At 38.5% G+C, this 13,176-nt stretch overlaps 1 protein-coding gene across 1 annotated transcript in view; it reads right to left on the bottom strand.

Moving 5' to 3' along the window:
• Positions 1-11,487, bottom strand: part of Atp6v0d2 (ATPase H+ transporting V0 subunit d2) — a 42,516-nt gene extending 31,029 nt beyond the window's left edge. Inside the window, exon 1 of the mRNA XM_057791010.1 lies at positions 11,358-11,487. Within this exon, the coding sequence (XP_057646993.1) occupies positions 11,358-11,487 (130 nt within the window). The remainder of the gene's footprint in view (positions 1-11,357) is intronic.
• Positions 11,488-13,176: the final 1,689 nt, after the last annotated feature.

Raw genomic sequence — 13,176 nt, 5'->3', positions numbered from 1 at the left:
CTGCCTCCCAAGTGCTGGGATTAAAGGCGTGCACCACCATCACCCGGCTAGCTCTAGCTTCTTATTGGCTAACTCTTACATATTAATTTAACCCATTTCTATTAATTTGTGTATTGTCATGTGACAGTGGCTTACTGGCAAAGTTTCAGCATGTCTGACTCTGGCGGTGGCTCCATGGCTTCTTTTTGACTCCACCATTCTTTCTCCCAGCATACAGCCTAGCTTTTTCTGCCTAGTTCTGTTCTGTTCTTGCCATAGGATCAAAGCAGTTCTTTATTCATTAACCAATAAAAGCAACATATAGACAGAAGGACTTCCCACACCACGCCATGACTTAAAATTAGAATTAAACAGCAACACTAATTTCAGAAAACACACAAACACATGCAAATTAAGCAATGCTCACCTGAATCACAAATGGGTAAAGAAAAAAATAAAGGAAGAAATAAAGACTTCCTAAAATTCAATGAAAATGATCACACAACATACCCAAATTTATGGGACACAATGAAAGCAGTGTAAAGAGGAAAGTTCATAGCACTAAATGTCTATATAAAGAAGCTGGAAAAATCCCACACCAGTGAGTTAACAGAACACCTGAACACTCTAGAACAAATAGAAGCAAACTCACCCAGAAGGACTAGACAGAAGGAAATAAACAAATTGAGAGCTGAAATTAGCAAATAGAAACTGATATGGGATTCCCCTCTGTATGTTGTGAATACAATTGGTTAATAAGTAAACTGGCTTGGCCTAATAGGGTGAAATAAAGCTAGGTGGGAAAAACTAAACTGAATGCTGGGAGAAGACAGAGTCAGGGGAGAAGCCATGAAACCACCAGCAGAGACAGATGTGCTAAAACTTTGCTGGTAAAAGAACAAATAATCCAATAAAAGATGGGGTAGAGATATAAACAGAGAACTCTCAACAGATGAATCTAAAATGGTTGAAAGATATTTAAGGAAATGCTCAACATCCTTAGCCATCAGAGAAATGCAAATCAAAACAACTCTGAGATTCCATCTTACACATGTAAGAATGGCCAAGACCAAAAACACTAATGACAACTATGCTTGGGAGGATGTGAGGTAAAGGAAACACTCTTCCCTTGCTGGTGGAAGTGCAAACTGGCACCATCACTTTGGAAATCAGTGTGACAATTTTTCAGAAAATTAGGAAACAGCCTACCTTAAGACCCAGAAATACCATTTTTGGGCATAACCCAAAGGATGCTCAATTATACCACAAGGACATGTGCTCAACTATGTTCATATCAGCATTGTTTGTCATAGCTAGAGCCTGGAAACAATATAAATACCCCTTGACCAAGAATGGATAAAGAAGATGTGGTATATTTACACAATGGAATATTATACAGTGGAAAAAAACAAAATGGCATCTTGAAATGTGTGGGTAAATGGATGGATCTAGAAAACATCATATTGAGTGAGGTAGCCCACACTCAAAAAGACCAATATAATATGTATTTACTCATAAGTGTCTTTTAGACATAAAGCAAAGAAAAACTAGCCTACAATTCACAATCCAGAGAACCTAGAAGCAAAGAGGACCCTAATAGAGACATAAGTTCGTGTGGAAAGTCCTTCTATTTATGTGTTGCTTTTATTGGTTAATAAAGAAGCTACCCTCAGCCAATGTCTTAACAGAATATAGAGGACAGGAGAGAGAGAGAGAGAGAGAGAGAGAGAGAGAGAGAGAGAGAGAGAGAGAGAAAGAGAGAGAGAGAAGCCTGAATCAGAGAGGTGCCATGTAGCCCCACCAAAGACAGACATCAGATGAAACTTTATACAGGAAGCTACAACCACATGGCAATACACAGATTAATAGAAATGGGTTAAGATTCAGCCAGAAATGTGCTTAATCTACTGACCACACAGTATTGTAAATAATATAGTTTCTGTGCAATTATTTCATATAATGGGCAACTGGGAATGAACAAACATCCTCCCTCAACAATACATGGATCTAATCTACAAGAGAAAAATATATAGTTCAACAAAAACAATTAAAAAAGATTCATAAATCCTAAAGAAAAACAAGTTTTTTAGATGTATAAAGTGTTTTTACCACTAATAAAATGATCTTAAAATGTATCATTTCTTTTTTTTTTTTCTTTTTTTAAAGACAGAATTTCTCTATAGCTTTGGAGTCTGTCCTGAAACTAGCTCTTGTAGACGAGGCTGGCCTTGAACTCACAGAGATTTGCCTGCCTCTGTCTCCCAAGTGCCAGCATTGGAGGCATGTGCCACTACCGCCTGGATTAACATGGGTCATTTCTTAACTTTTCATTGATCCCCTTTTCATAGATGAAGTAACTGAGGTTCTGCGAGATTTTGTGTCCATGTTTTCCATGCCTGCAAGTCTGTTCCTGGGCATGACTCTCATTCTCACCCAGTGTTACACTCAGCATCCTGACTTTCACAGTCTTTAAAGGAACTTTAACATTTTTTTTCAACCTAAACTCTAGCAGTTATTGCAATGCTATTGCCAGTCTTATTCACTTGACTTTTGCTTTCTGTAAGTCACTGACTTTCCCTACTGTCCAGAATGTTTACCTGTTTTAAGCCTTCCTCCAAAGCCATTCTGACAAGTATTCCTCAATTTTCAAGTTTGGTTTACTTTCATGTGTAAATTGAAAGTATTTTTGTATTTTTAATTTTTAGTGATTTTTTTCCTTACCAATGATATCCTGAGCTAAATAGTCACTTAGGTACTTATTAGTCTTACTATTCTTCCTATTCCTCATAGCACTTAATTCAAATTTTGTTACATGTATGACCCACAACATTAGGTTTAATTTGCGATTAAAATCTGGCACCAGAAGATCAGTGTACAGGGCTTCATTATGAAGTTCAGTGGGGGTGTTTGTTTGTTTTAAAAAAGGAACTTGCCTTGACTGACCTCAAGCTCTATCTTCCTGCCTCAGTCTCCTAAGTACTAGCATTGCAGATATGTGGCACCATAAAGCCTTCTCTACTTTCTTATTCCTGGGAATGAGAGTTTTTAAAATCAGTTCTCACTGAAGTAGAACAGAATCAACAGTCATATGTCAAATACCAAGAATCCAAACCTGGAATTAAGTGCTGTTTCAGGACTTATGATCTAGCAGAATAAAAAAATCTCATTCATGTTGTGTAGGCATTATGATTCAGAACCAAATTCACAGTTCACAAAACATTTCCAGGTATTTTAGGTCCCTTCCTAAATTGGGAGATAAACCCGATAAGTGAAATCTAAGTATCAGATAAGGAAGTTCCAAAGCCAATGGCTCCACAGCTTGCTTAACCCAGAGCTAGGAAGTATACACAGCTTGGATTTGTGTTACACAAAACAGTCTTAGGCTTCAGGAGGCTGGAGAAGGAACAGAGTAAGGTATACTTTCTGCCTATAGAAGCTTACACTACAGTTAAGGAGGAAGCTTAGTAGTAGAGTGCTTGCCTGGCATGTGTTTAGCATGTTCCAGGCTGAGGGTTCAAGTCCCAGTAGTGCAAAAAAGAAAAGGAAGAATATTCTCTCTCTCTCTCTCTCTCTCTCTCTCTCTCCCTATCTCCCCCCCCACACACACACATATTGTACCATAATATAGCTTATGGATAGAAGATGGTGTAGTTGAAATTTTTGGGGGGGTCACCAGCCAGCTCTCAAATAAAGACTCTGAAGCTTATTATTAATTATGAATCCTCAGCATTAGCTTAGGCTTGTTCTACTAGTTTGTTTAACTTAATTTAACCTGTTTCTATTCATCTACATTTTGCTTTGGGGCTTTTTACCTTTTCTTTCTGTATATCCTTCCTTCCTGCTTCCTATGTGTCTGTCTGTATGGCCCCTGGCATGTCCCTGGCATCTCTTTTTTTTTCTTCCTTCAAGCTTAAATTCTTCCTCCTATTTATTCTTCCTGTCTGAAATTTCTACTTATATGTTCTCCTTTGCTATTGACTGTTCAACTTTTTATTAGACCAATCAGGTGCCTTAGTCAGGCAAGGTAAAACAGCAACACATCTTTACATACTTAGAAAATTATTCTGCAACATAAATAAATGCAACACACCTTTACATAGTTAAACAAATGCGGCACAAAGCAAATATCCACAACAGATAGTATTTTATTTCTTCATGTAACACTTCAGTATGCAGCAGGAAAGGTAAGTGAGGTGTGGAGGCCTGGAAATGTGAGCTTATTTTCACATTGATCAAAGGTCAGAGAGTTGAAACTTACCTCTAGTTCCTTCAAGGTTATTGTGCTTCTACCTCAGACAAAGGTCCCACCAAGGTGTGGAGCAGAGAATTCTGCTCTTTCAAGGTTATTGTCAACAGGTGTGGCTAATAGCCAGCTCTTGTACTCCAGGAATAGAGAAGTAGTTTGTTCCTACCTCAAATAAGAGTCTAAGGATCAAATTAAGTTCCAGTTCCCTTTATGGAGAGAGATAACTTGGGATTCCACCCAGAGAGCAGTTTACCTACAGAATGTTTTGATCTAGTGTGTGACAGTGACTTGTTTTGTTCTACCAACAGAATGTTTAACTATGAATGTAGCTCATGACCTTCAATTGGTATGTTCATTTCTTTGTATCATGCTAATACAGTCTTTTATCTTACTCCTACCTTTTGGGGGTATTTTAAGCAGTTGGAAATTAAATGTGGGCATATTTTCAGTACTCACTGGAATTCCCTCCTGATACTATCCTATATGTTTCTCCATTTTATTATTTTCATTTGTGTCTTCATATTCTTTACTATATTTCTAAATCTCCATGCCTCTACCCTGGCGAGAGATATTTTTGTTGAGGCTGGTCCCTGATGGTGAGGTTAATGTCTTTTGGCAGGTTATATATGCATATGTCATAGATGCTGTACAGGATTAGGTTCACTGCATGTTAAGGATCACAAAGCTGAAGTTTGCCAATTCTGTGTCACCAGGGCCACTATAGCAAAGGGCCTCTAGAAATAGGCTTGAAATGAGGGTTAAAAGGGAAACATATTTTCTAGGAAAATTAGGTAAAGGGAATTTGTGACTGAAGAGATATGTATAAAAAAATGTCAAAAGCTTCTGACCCAAGGATTGAAAGATGGACAGGCAGAGGTCAGTTGACAGTTGAGTGGAAGCCACTAGTGTACCATGGAACAGCAACAGTGTTGCATATTCATCTAAATATAAAACAAAAGTAAATCCCAGAAGGTGGCACAAATTGTGTCTAATGATTCAGAGAAAAGTCTTTGTAATAACAGTCTTCCTCCTATATGTATTTTTACTTTTTCATGAAAGTTGTGTGTGTGTGTGTGTGTGTGTGTGTGTGTGTGTGTTTGTGTCCACAGGTCAGAAGTGGGTATCCACTCCAAATGGTCCTGGAGTTATAGAGAGTAGTGAACTGATATGGGTGCTGGGAACTAAAACCTAGTCCTCTGCAAGAACTGCAAGTATTCTTAACTGCTGAGCCATCTCTTTGGCCTCCGTATTTTAAATGTAAAAGGAATCTGTATGTGTGTGTATACAGTGAAAAATTTCCAATATTTCTTATGTGCCACTCATTTACTCTTATTTTCAGGTAATATATAATATTATATATTCTAATATATTGTTATAATAACTGTATTTAGTTTCTTTTAAATCATTACATATTCTTTGCATCTAGATAAAAATATAACTTTTTTTTTTCAAAAATATAACACCTTTTAAGAAGCTAAGACATATCATCCCACAAATGGTCCTCTTTGCTTAGCTTACTTCATGAGAGCTAATCTTGGTAATCTTTTCACTTCCAGTATCCAGGAGTTTCTTATTTTAGTTTTAAGTTTTTCCAGCTGTAGAATATTCCATTATAAGTGTAATGATCTATTCTGTCCCTTTAAGAGACAAGCCACACTCACTTCCCCCCCTCCACTAAGGCAGGCAGATCTTCCTTCCTGCTTTTAGCCTGAATTCCTTCCTTTTCTGTCTCCCTCTCTAAGAGGCAGCTTCTGCCTCTCCCCACTTCTCCCCTTTCCACTTCTGTCTCTCCTTCCCTCCCTCCCTCCTTCCCTCCCTCCCTCCCTCCCTCCCCCTTCTCTGCCTTCCTTTTCTTTTCCCCTTCTCCCTTCCCCCTCCATAACCCACTTAAATAAATATTCAGCCTCACTCTGAATGGTGTGCCTATCCATGTCTCTGTCTCTCACCTCCCACCACATGGCTCCCTACCCAGGACCAGCTGCCTTCAGAGACCCGTGGTATGGTCTTATAGCATGCTCATCTGTCTGTCTCTCCTCATGGCCCACTGCGGCCATTCATGGAACTGTGCCATCCCTAACTGGGACTGGCTGCTCTCAGAACCTGCTGTTCACTGCCTGCTGCCACATGGCCCACTGATTTTGCTCAGGGACCTGCACCAGTCGCTGCCTAGGACTGCCTGCTCTTGGGACAAGCTGCCCACTGCTGCTTCTCAGGGACCTGCAGCTTTTTTGCGGCTGAAGCTGTTGTGGATCCAGGGATCCTGCAGTACTTTAATTAATACATTACATTGGTGCTGTGCCATTACATTGGTCCTGGGACCCACTGCCACTGCTCAGGGACCTGCAGCATTTTTAATTTTTCCATTACAGTAAGAATGTTCCCAAACTTAATTAACTAGTTCCCTACTGAGGGTCATTTGATTGGCACCTGTGGAGGTTTGGATGAGAATGTTCCTTATAGGTTATGTCATTTGAATACTTGGTCCCTAAGATGGAGGATGGCAATGTTACAGGAACCTAAGGAGGTGTAACCTTGTTGTAGGAGGTACTTCCTGGGGGTGGACTTTGAGGTTTCAAGGCCTCAGTGCCCTTTCTGGTTCTTTCTCAGCTTCCTGTTTGGTGTTCAAAATGTTAAGTTCTCAACTTCAACTCTAGCTGCCATGTGTCTTGTCTGTCATCATGGACTCATCTGTCTGGAACCAGAGGGTCAAATAAACTATCCCTTCTATAAGTTGCCATGGTCATGGCATTTTATCACAACAGTGGAAAAGTAACTAACACAGCATCCATCTTTTGCTGTGTTATAATAATACAAATAATAATAATACAATGAAGAGCATTTGCACATATGTCCTCTCACATGTGTGTAAGCCTCCTGATGGAATGCGAAACTTCCTGGCACTATTTTTATGCATTTGGAAATTTGATGGGTTCTGCTCAACTGTCCTCTTTAAGGGTTTCTTATTCGCCTAACCATTTCCTTTTCTAGAATGAGAGTTCTTTTAAGGCAGGAATTGTATCTTTTTTAAAAAAATATTTATTTATTATGTATACAATATCCTTTCTGCATGTATGCCTGAAGGCCAGAAGAGGGCACCAGACCTCATTACAGATGGTTGTGAGCCACCACGTGGTTGCTGGGAATTGAACTCAGGAACTCTGGAAGAGCAGGCAACGCTCTTAACCTCTGAGCCATCTCTCCAGCCCCCCAGGAATTATATCTTATCCATATTTTCTTCTTTGGACTTAGCCAGAAAGTGTTTAATGTATGCCAACTGCATTAGTTCCTACTTAAAGGCGCAGTTGGGAAAAGACTGGAGATCAATTCCCTTTAAAGAGACCTAATAGTCAGGAATATGAAGTAAGCATCTTTCATTACCTTCCAAAAATTTGTGTCAAGGAGAATAATGTGAAAATCCAATCTAGAGTATTGTCCACACCCCAGAGCCAGTGCACTCTTTCATTGTGTTCAGAAAAGCCTATTCATTACAGAACTTCAGGTATTGGCATCTCCACCTTGTCTTTTTCTAAGAGGTATAGCTATTTCCACAATTATTTGTAGTTGACATTCTGATGAAAATGGTGTGTTGTTTTCAAGAGTAATCACTTCCTTCTTTTGTTCCCAGGAAAGACTGACTTGCACTGACTCCCATGACTAGTTCATGCTTCAGTTAGTCAGAGTCAGACTTGGAATGGGTGAGTGTTTCTGACCACATTTGTCCAGTGATATCCACAAGACAGCACAATCCTGAATATGAAGATTCCCAAAGTTTTTTTACTGGACAATTTTATTTTCTGTCTTCTAAAGTTACTTGAATACTATGTATTCTTTGTAAATGATTCTAAAATAATCTGCTGCTATCACATCAGAACAGGTTTAAAGACTACAGGATTTAACACAGTGAAAAAAATTTCAATTTTTGGTAAGTTAGCTTTTCCTCTGCAAAATGCACCTGCTTCAACATAGTACTGTGACAGCACAGTTTTACCTTCCCTTCTTTATTCACAATTCACATAGTGCATACTCTGCAAAGGTAAACAGAAGTCCTTGAGTACTTAACTTTCATCCCAGAAGATCCTCTTGATTGATTCTTAGCCCTGAGTTGGCTCAAAGGGTACCTGCATATTCACAAAGGCAACAAATACCTTGCTTTCCAGAGCTGTTACTTCCTAACATCCTAGAAATAGACTAAGTAGGGCAGTCTGTGTTATTTCTATTAGTAAAACAGAATTGGCATCAAAACAGCACAGTTTGAGTCATCTCTCTCTCTCTCTCTCTCTCTCTCTCTCTCTCTCTCTCTCTCTCTCTCTGTATGTGTGTGTGTGTTGCTGGAGATGTTCCTTAGAGCTTCATGCATGACTAGGCAAGTAGCAAGCACTCTATCACTGAGCCGAATCTCACAATGTACCCTATGTCTCTTAGTATAAATTAAGTGGAAAAAGAAGCACTGATATCTCTATTTTCTGTTGTTGGTAGCCTGTAGGTTGCTCACAGCCAGTCTAAGCCTCAGTGTACTCAGGTGTATGAGGACAAAAAGTTTTTAATTAAGGAGTTAGAGGTATATTTCAGAGATTTAGAGTGCTTGCTGCTTTTGCAGAGCTATATGTAGGTTCTCAGCATATCAAGTGATGTGCAGCTTTCTACAACTACAGCTCTAAGTCATCTATGCCTTCTTTTGACCTCTGTGGACACCTGCACACATGTGGTGTACACATACCCAAAGGTACATACTTTAAAAATGCTTAAAAGGTTTTCTCATCTGGATTTTTTCAGCAACTATGATAACTCAAATGTGGTTAGTTTTTGGTGTCTGAATTTCTGGGTATCTCCCAATAATTGTCTGTCACACAAATGTATGTAAGGTTGGAAGCAGTCCCTATAAGCTGTTATGAGGTTGTGGTTGGTCAGCTCACCCTTCTGAGTTCTGAGTGTGTAAACAGATATCTGAAAATTGAATAATTGAAAAAAAATTTGTACTGAGAAGAAAAAAATCATGAGATATAATGATAATAAAGCAATGATGAACTGGGCAGCATTTCTCAACTAGGATACAGGGATGCCTTCTCATGGTTCACTACCCCTTAGTGTTTTTTGTGAAGTTATATATGTGGGCACATGTACAGTTTTCCAAGAAGCATCATTCCTGAGGTCTCAAAAAGGGTCTGAAAACTTGCCTTGAAAATAAAGATATTAAATCCAGTTAGGCAACTGTTCTAGGCCAGATACATTTTACATAAATTTCTTTCTTCTCTTCCCTTTCCTCTTTCAGTAAATCTTTTGGTTAAAATGTTCCATGATAAAATCATTGTATAAATTTAAAAAAGAAAAAATACTTTTATTTCATTTTTAATTATGTGTACTCACATGTGTGAGGGGTGGATATGTGTGTATGTGAGTGGGGGTGCTTTTGGAGGCCTGAGGCATCAGATGCCCCTGTAGCTGATGTTCCTAGATGATGGTGACCTTTCTGCCTAGTGAGGGTGTTGGGAACTGAATTCAGGTCCTCTGCCAGAGCAGTTTTTACTCTTAACCACTGAGCCATCTCTTCAGCCCCTCTTGTAACTTTTATTTCTTTATTTGTGTCCTCCTTACTTTTTTTACCCTAGAATTCTTTCTCCAACTTTGATACAACTTCTTTGATTTCTCTCTGATATGAGCAGTGAGTGTCTGGTGTCAAATGGCAGCTCAGGTTTTGCTTCCATTTAAATTAGCATTTTTTATTGCTTGTAGAGGCTTGACTCAAAACTAAATAGAATTTATCCAAAAGGCTGACTTCTCTCTGAAGCATGCATTCTTCCCTGTGTTAAAGATTTTTTTGTACTTTAATTTATGCAGACATTTCTATAAGCAATTAACATTCTCTAGTCACCAAACTCCGAACTGTATTTGGAATTATGTATCATTGTTTGTAGTCAATAGAATTACATATCATTTGAAAGATCTATTTATAAAGTAAATTGAAAGGCAGGACAAGGCTGATATCACCTTGAGCCCTTAATGCTGGCTATAACTAGTCACTGTTATAAAATGGTGATCTCAGCTTCCTTCAGCCTTACAAGGAAGTTAACTATCAAAGTCACCTTCAAAAGGTTTTTTTGAAAACATGGTTTGTTGTCCACCCTCAACCCATGTATGCCACCTAATTCATTACTCTTCCAAGAATTTTTCCCTTATTGCTTTTACTTCTAGTATAATCTGTATGCTTCTCAAAATGAGTAAACAAAGCTGTTTTTAATAATAAAACAGTTACAGATGTGCATTCTTTGTTAAGGTTTAAGAAAAATGTGATTTAAGGAAAATTATCATTTACTGGGTACATATCTATTTTTCTCCTTAATAACTAAGTAGGAATTCTTTCCCTGTGTATAAGGGAAGACTTTTGAGGCTCAGAGACTTTGAAAACTCAGTCACCAATTTAGATGTAGCAGAGATTAAAACCAAGACTTTTAATCCACCACACTCCTGGATTTTCTTTTTCACTTGTCTTTCGGTTAAAGGCAAATCTCAAACAAATTCTCAAATCAGTACTGAAAAGCTGGAGCCAGACAAAAATCTCTCTAAACCAAAACTCTTAGCTGTTTCTTTCTCCATAGACTCATGTTGGTGAAGGGTATTACCTAGTAGTGTTTATAGTTATATGGATAAAAAGAGAGTTAGGATGACAAAGAAAACACAATATTTTAAAGTATAATTATCAGAATATATTTAAAATGTGTAAAATATGCTCTTAACTGAGACATTACAAATCAAGGTAAAAATATCCTTGAAATTAGAGTAACATCTAAATTCAAACTAAGAAGCATTAATATATTTGAGAATACTTGCAAGAACATCAGGGGATAGCTGTGGGTTTCTGGGTGGGTATCAGTAGCAGGTGATGCTCAGACCACTGGCCATGGTTTATCTCCTGCATTCACAATGGAAGGGAATGTTAAACTATTAAATTATATAAATGGATATCAATCTTTTTTTTCTCACATCCAAGGTCCCTAAACCAAAGGCATCTGAATTCCAGGACTAAGAACCTGTTCTGACCTTCTGAGTAGGTGATTGCCTCCCCCTTTCCTCCCTTCCAGAGGGCAATATCATTTTTGTTTGTGTTTCTTTTAATGGGATGAAGTGAGGGACTTACCTTCCAAGGTCTCACACTGCACTAGGTTGACATAGTCCTGCTGAGTTAGGAGGCTGGCTTTGCATCCTCTCACCAGGCCCTCCAGGTAGCCATGATCCACATTGAAGTGTAGCTCTGCAGTTTCAAGCATAGTGCTCAGGCTGAAGTTGCTGCCACAGAACACTGGCCCTGGTCTGGAAAAGTGTGGGTGTCTCAGTTAGTCAGGCTGCTACTGACTAGTTTGCTCCAGTTTCAGCAGCTTTCAACACAGTGCCTGGATCTTGTTTTTATATAAACAGTGAGTCAGTCAGATGGTCCAAGTACACCCCAGGAGAAATTCACTATTAGGAGGAGCGAAGGTGAGAGGAAGGGTCCTGGTCATCTCTTTCTCCCATAGTCAAGGTCAAGAGAGTTTTGCCAATGAGAGACTCAATGAAAGACCAAGACGTTGTGTAAATACACCTTTTCCACAGTTGAACTTTAATTATGTTACATTTTTTGAGGATTGTTAATATGAACAAAAGTTTCTTTTTAAAACACTGAAAATGCTGGGTGTGATGGTTTGTTCCTTTAGAAGTATAACTTGAGAGACTTATGCAGATTTGCTATGAATTTACCAACTTGGGTTAAAGAGTGAAACTGTCTCTAAAAATAAAATAATCAAAAAGCATTCTTTTAAAAAAATAACAAATGTTTGCAGATAGAAGGGATAATTCTGTAATATAGTGTATTTGTTAAACAAATAATTAGTCATGTCTTGCAATTGCCAAGGGCTGCTGGTTATTTCTTAACTAGTCTAGGACCAGAGCCTTACATTTATATAACAATAAGCCACAACTTCCTTTGCACAACTGGGCAGATTATAATGCACTTTTTATATTCTTTTTTTTTTGGTTACTTTGAGACACTTTTGACTCCCCAAGTCACAAAGATCAGATTTCAAAAGCTATGAGGTTGCTCAGAAAGCACAGCTGGCAATGCAATAGGTATCAACAAAGCCAGCACACAATTGCTCCAAAAGGATTACTTGTTTTCCCAATATACTTAGATCACAAACTAACAAATGTCTTCAGTGTGAATTTCCTAGGTAGGATTGCCTATGTATTCTGCCAAATGCTCACATAAAGTTAAGAAGTCAGAATTGCTCTGGGCTTTTCTCAACATGTCCACATTGACTGGGAGTAGAAGAGATCCAATCAATGTAAATACTGCTGTAGTGTGGTGGCATTTTAATTGTATTTTAATAAAGACTGCCTGAAGATCTGAGAGTAAAACAGTCCCACTGGTCAGCCTTACAGACCAGGTTATGGAAACACACACCTTTAATCCTAGTAGTCACACTAGTTGCCATAGAAATCGAGTGGTGCATACCTTTAATCCCAGTGGAGCATGCTTTAATGACAGCTCTAGAGAAGAATATAAAATGGGGTAAGACAGCTCTCAGACACCATCCATTCAGAGATTCCTGGAGACAGGATCGTCATTTTAGACTGAGGTCAAGGTAAGAGCCAGGGTCTGGTTGTTTTGCTTTTCAGATATCCAGGTTGAACCCCAATTTCTGACTCTGAGTTTTTCTTAATCGTGCTTCACCATAGTTTCTAAGAACCATAGAGAATCACTCTTAGGTTTATGAAGTGCTCACATCTGAAAGTCTGCAATTGGTGGACAACCAAGGTTTTTGTTATATTGCCATGGCCAGCCCTCCCACAATTCTGCCATCTATAAATAGCCTGAATATGTTTTTATCAAGAATCTTGCAAGCTTATTCATCACTTTGATAGGTCTGTATGACTGTGTGTTGTCATAAAATGACTGTATGCTGTCATTTTATATAGTTAAA

Source organism: Chionomys nivalis, chromosome 16 (genome assembly GCF_950005125.1).
Source record: "Chionomys nivalis chromosome 16, mChiNiv1.1, whole genome shotgun sequence".
NCBI classification, from domain to species: domain Eukaryota; kingdom Metazoa; phylum Chordata; class Mammalia; order Rodentia; family Cricetidae; genus Chionomys; species Chionomys nivalis.
Note: the sequence above shows the minus strand (reverse complement) of the source record. Positions and strands in the feature narration are given on the sequence as shown.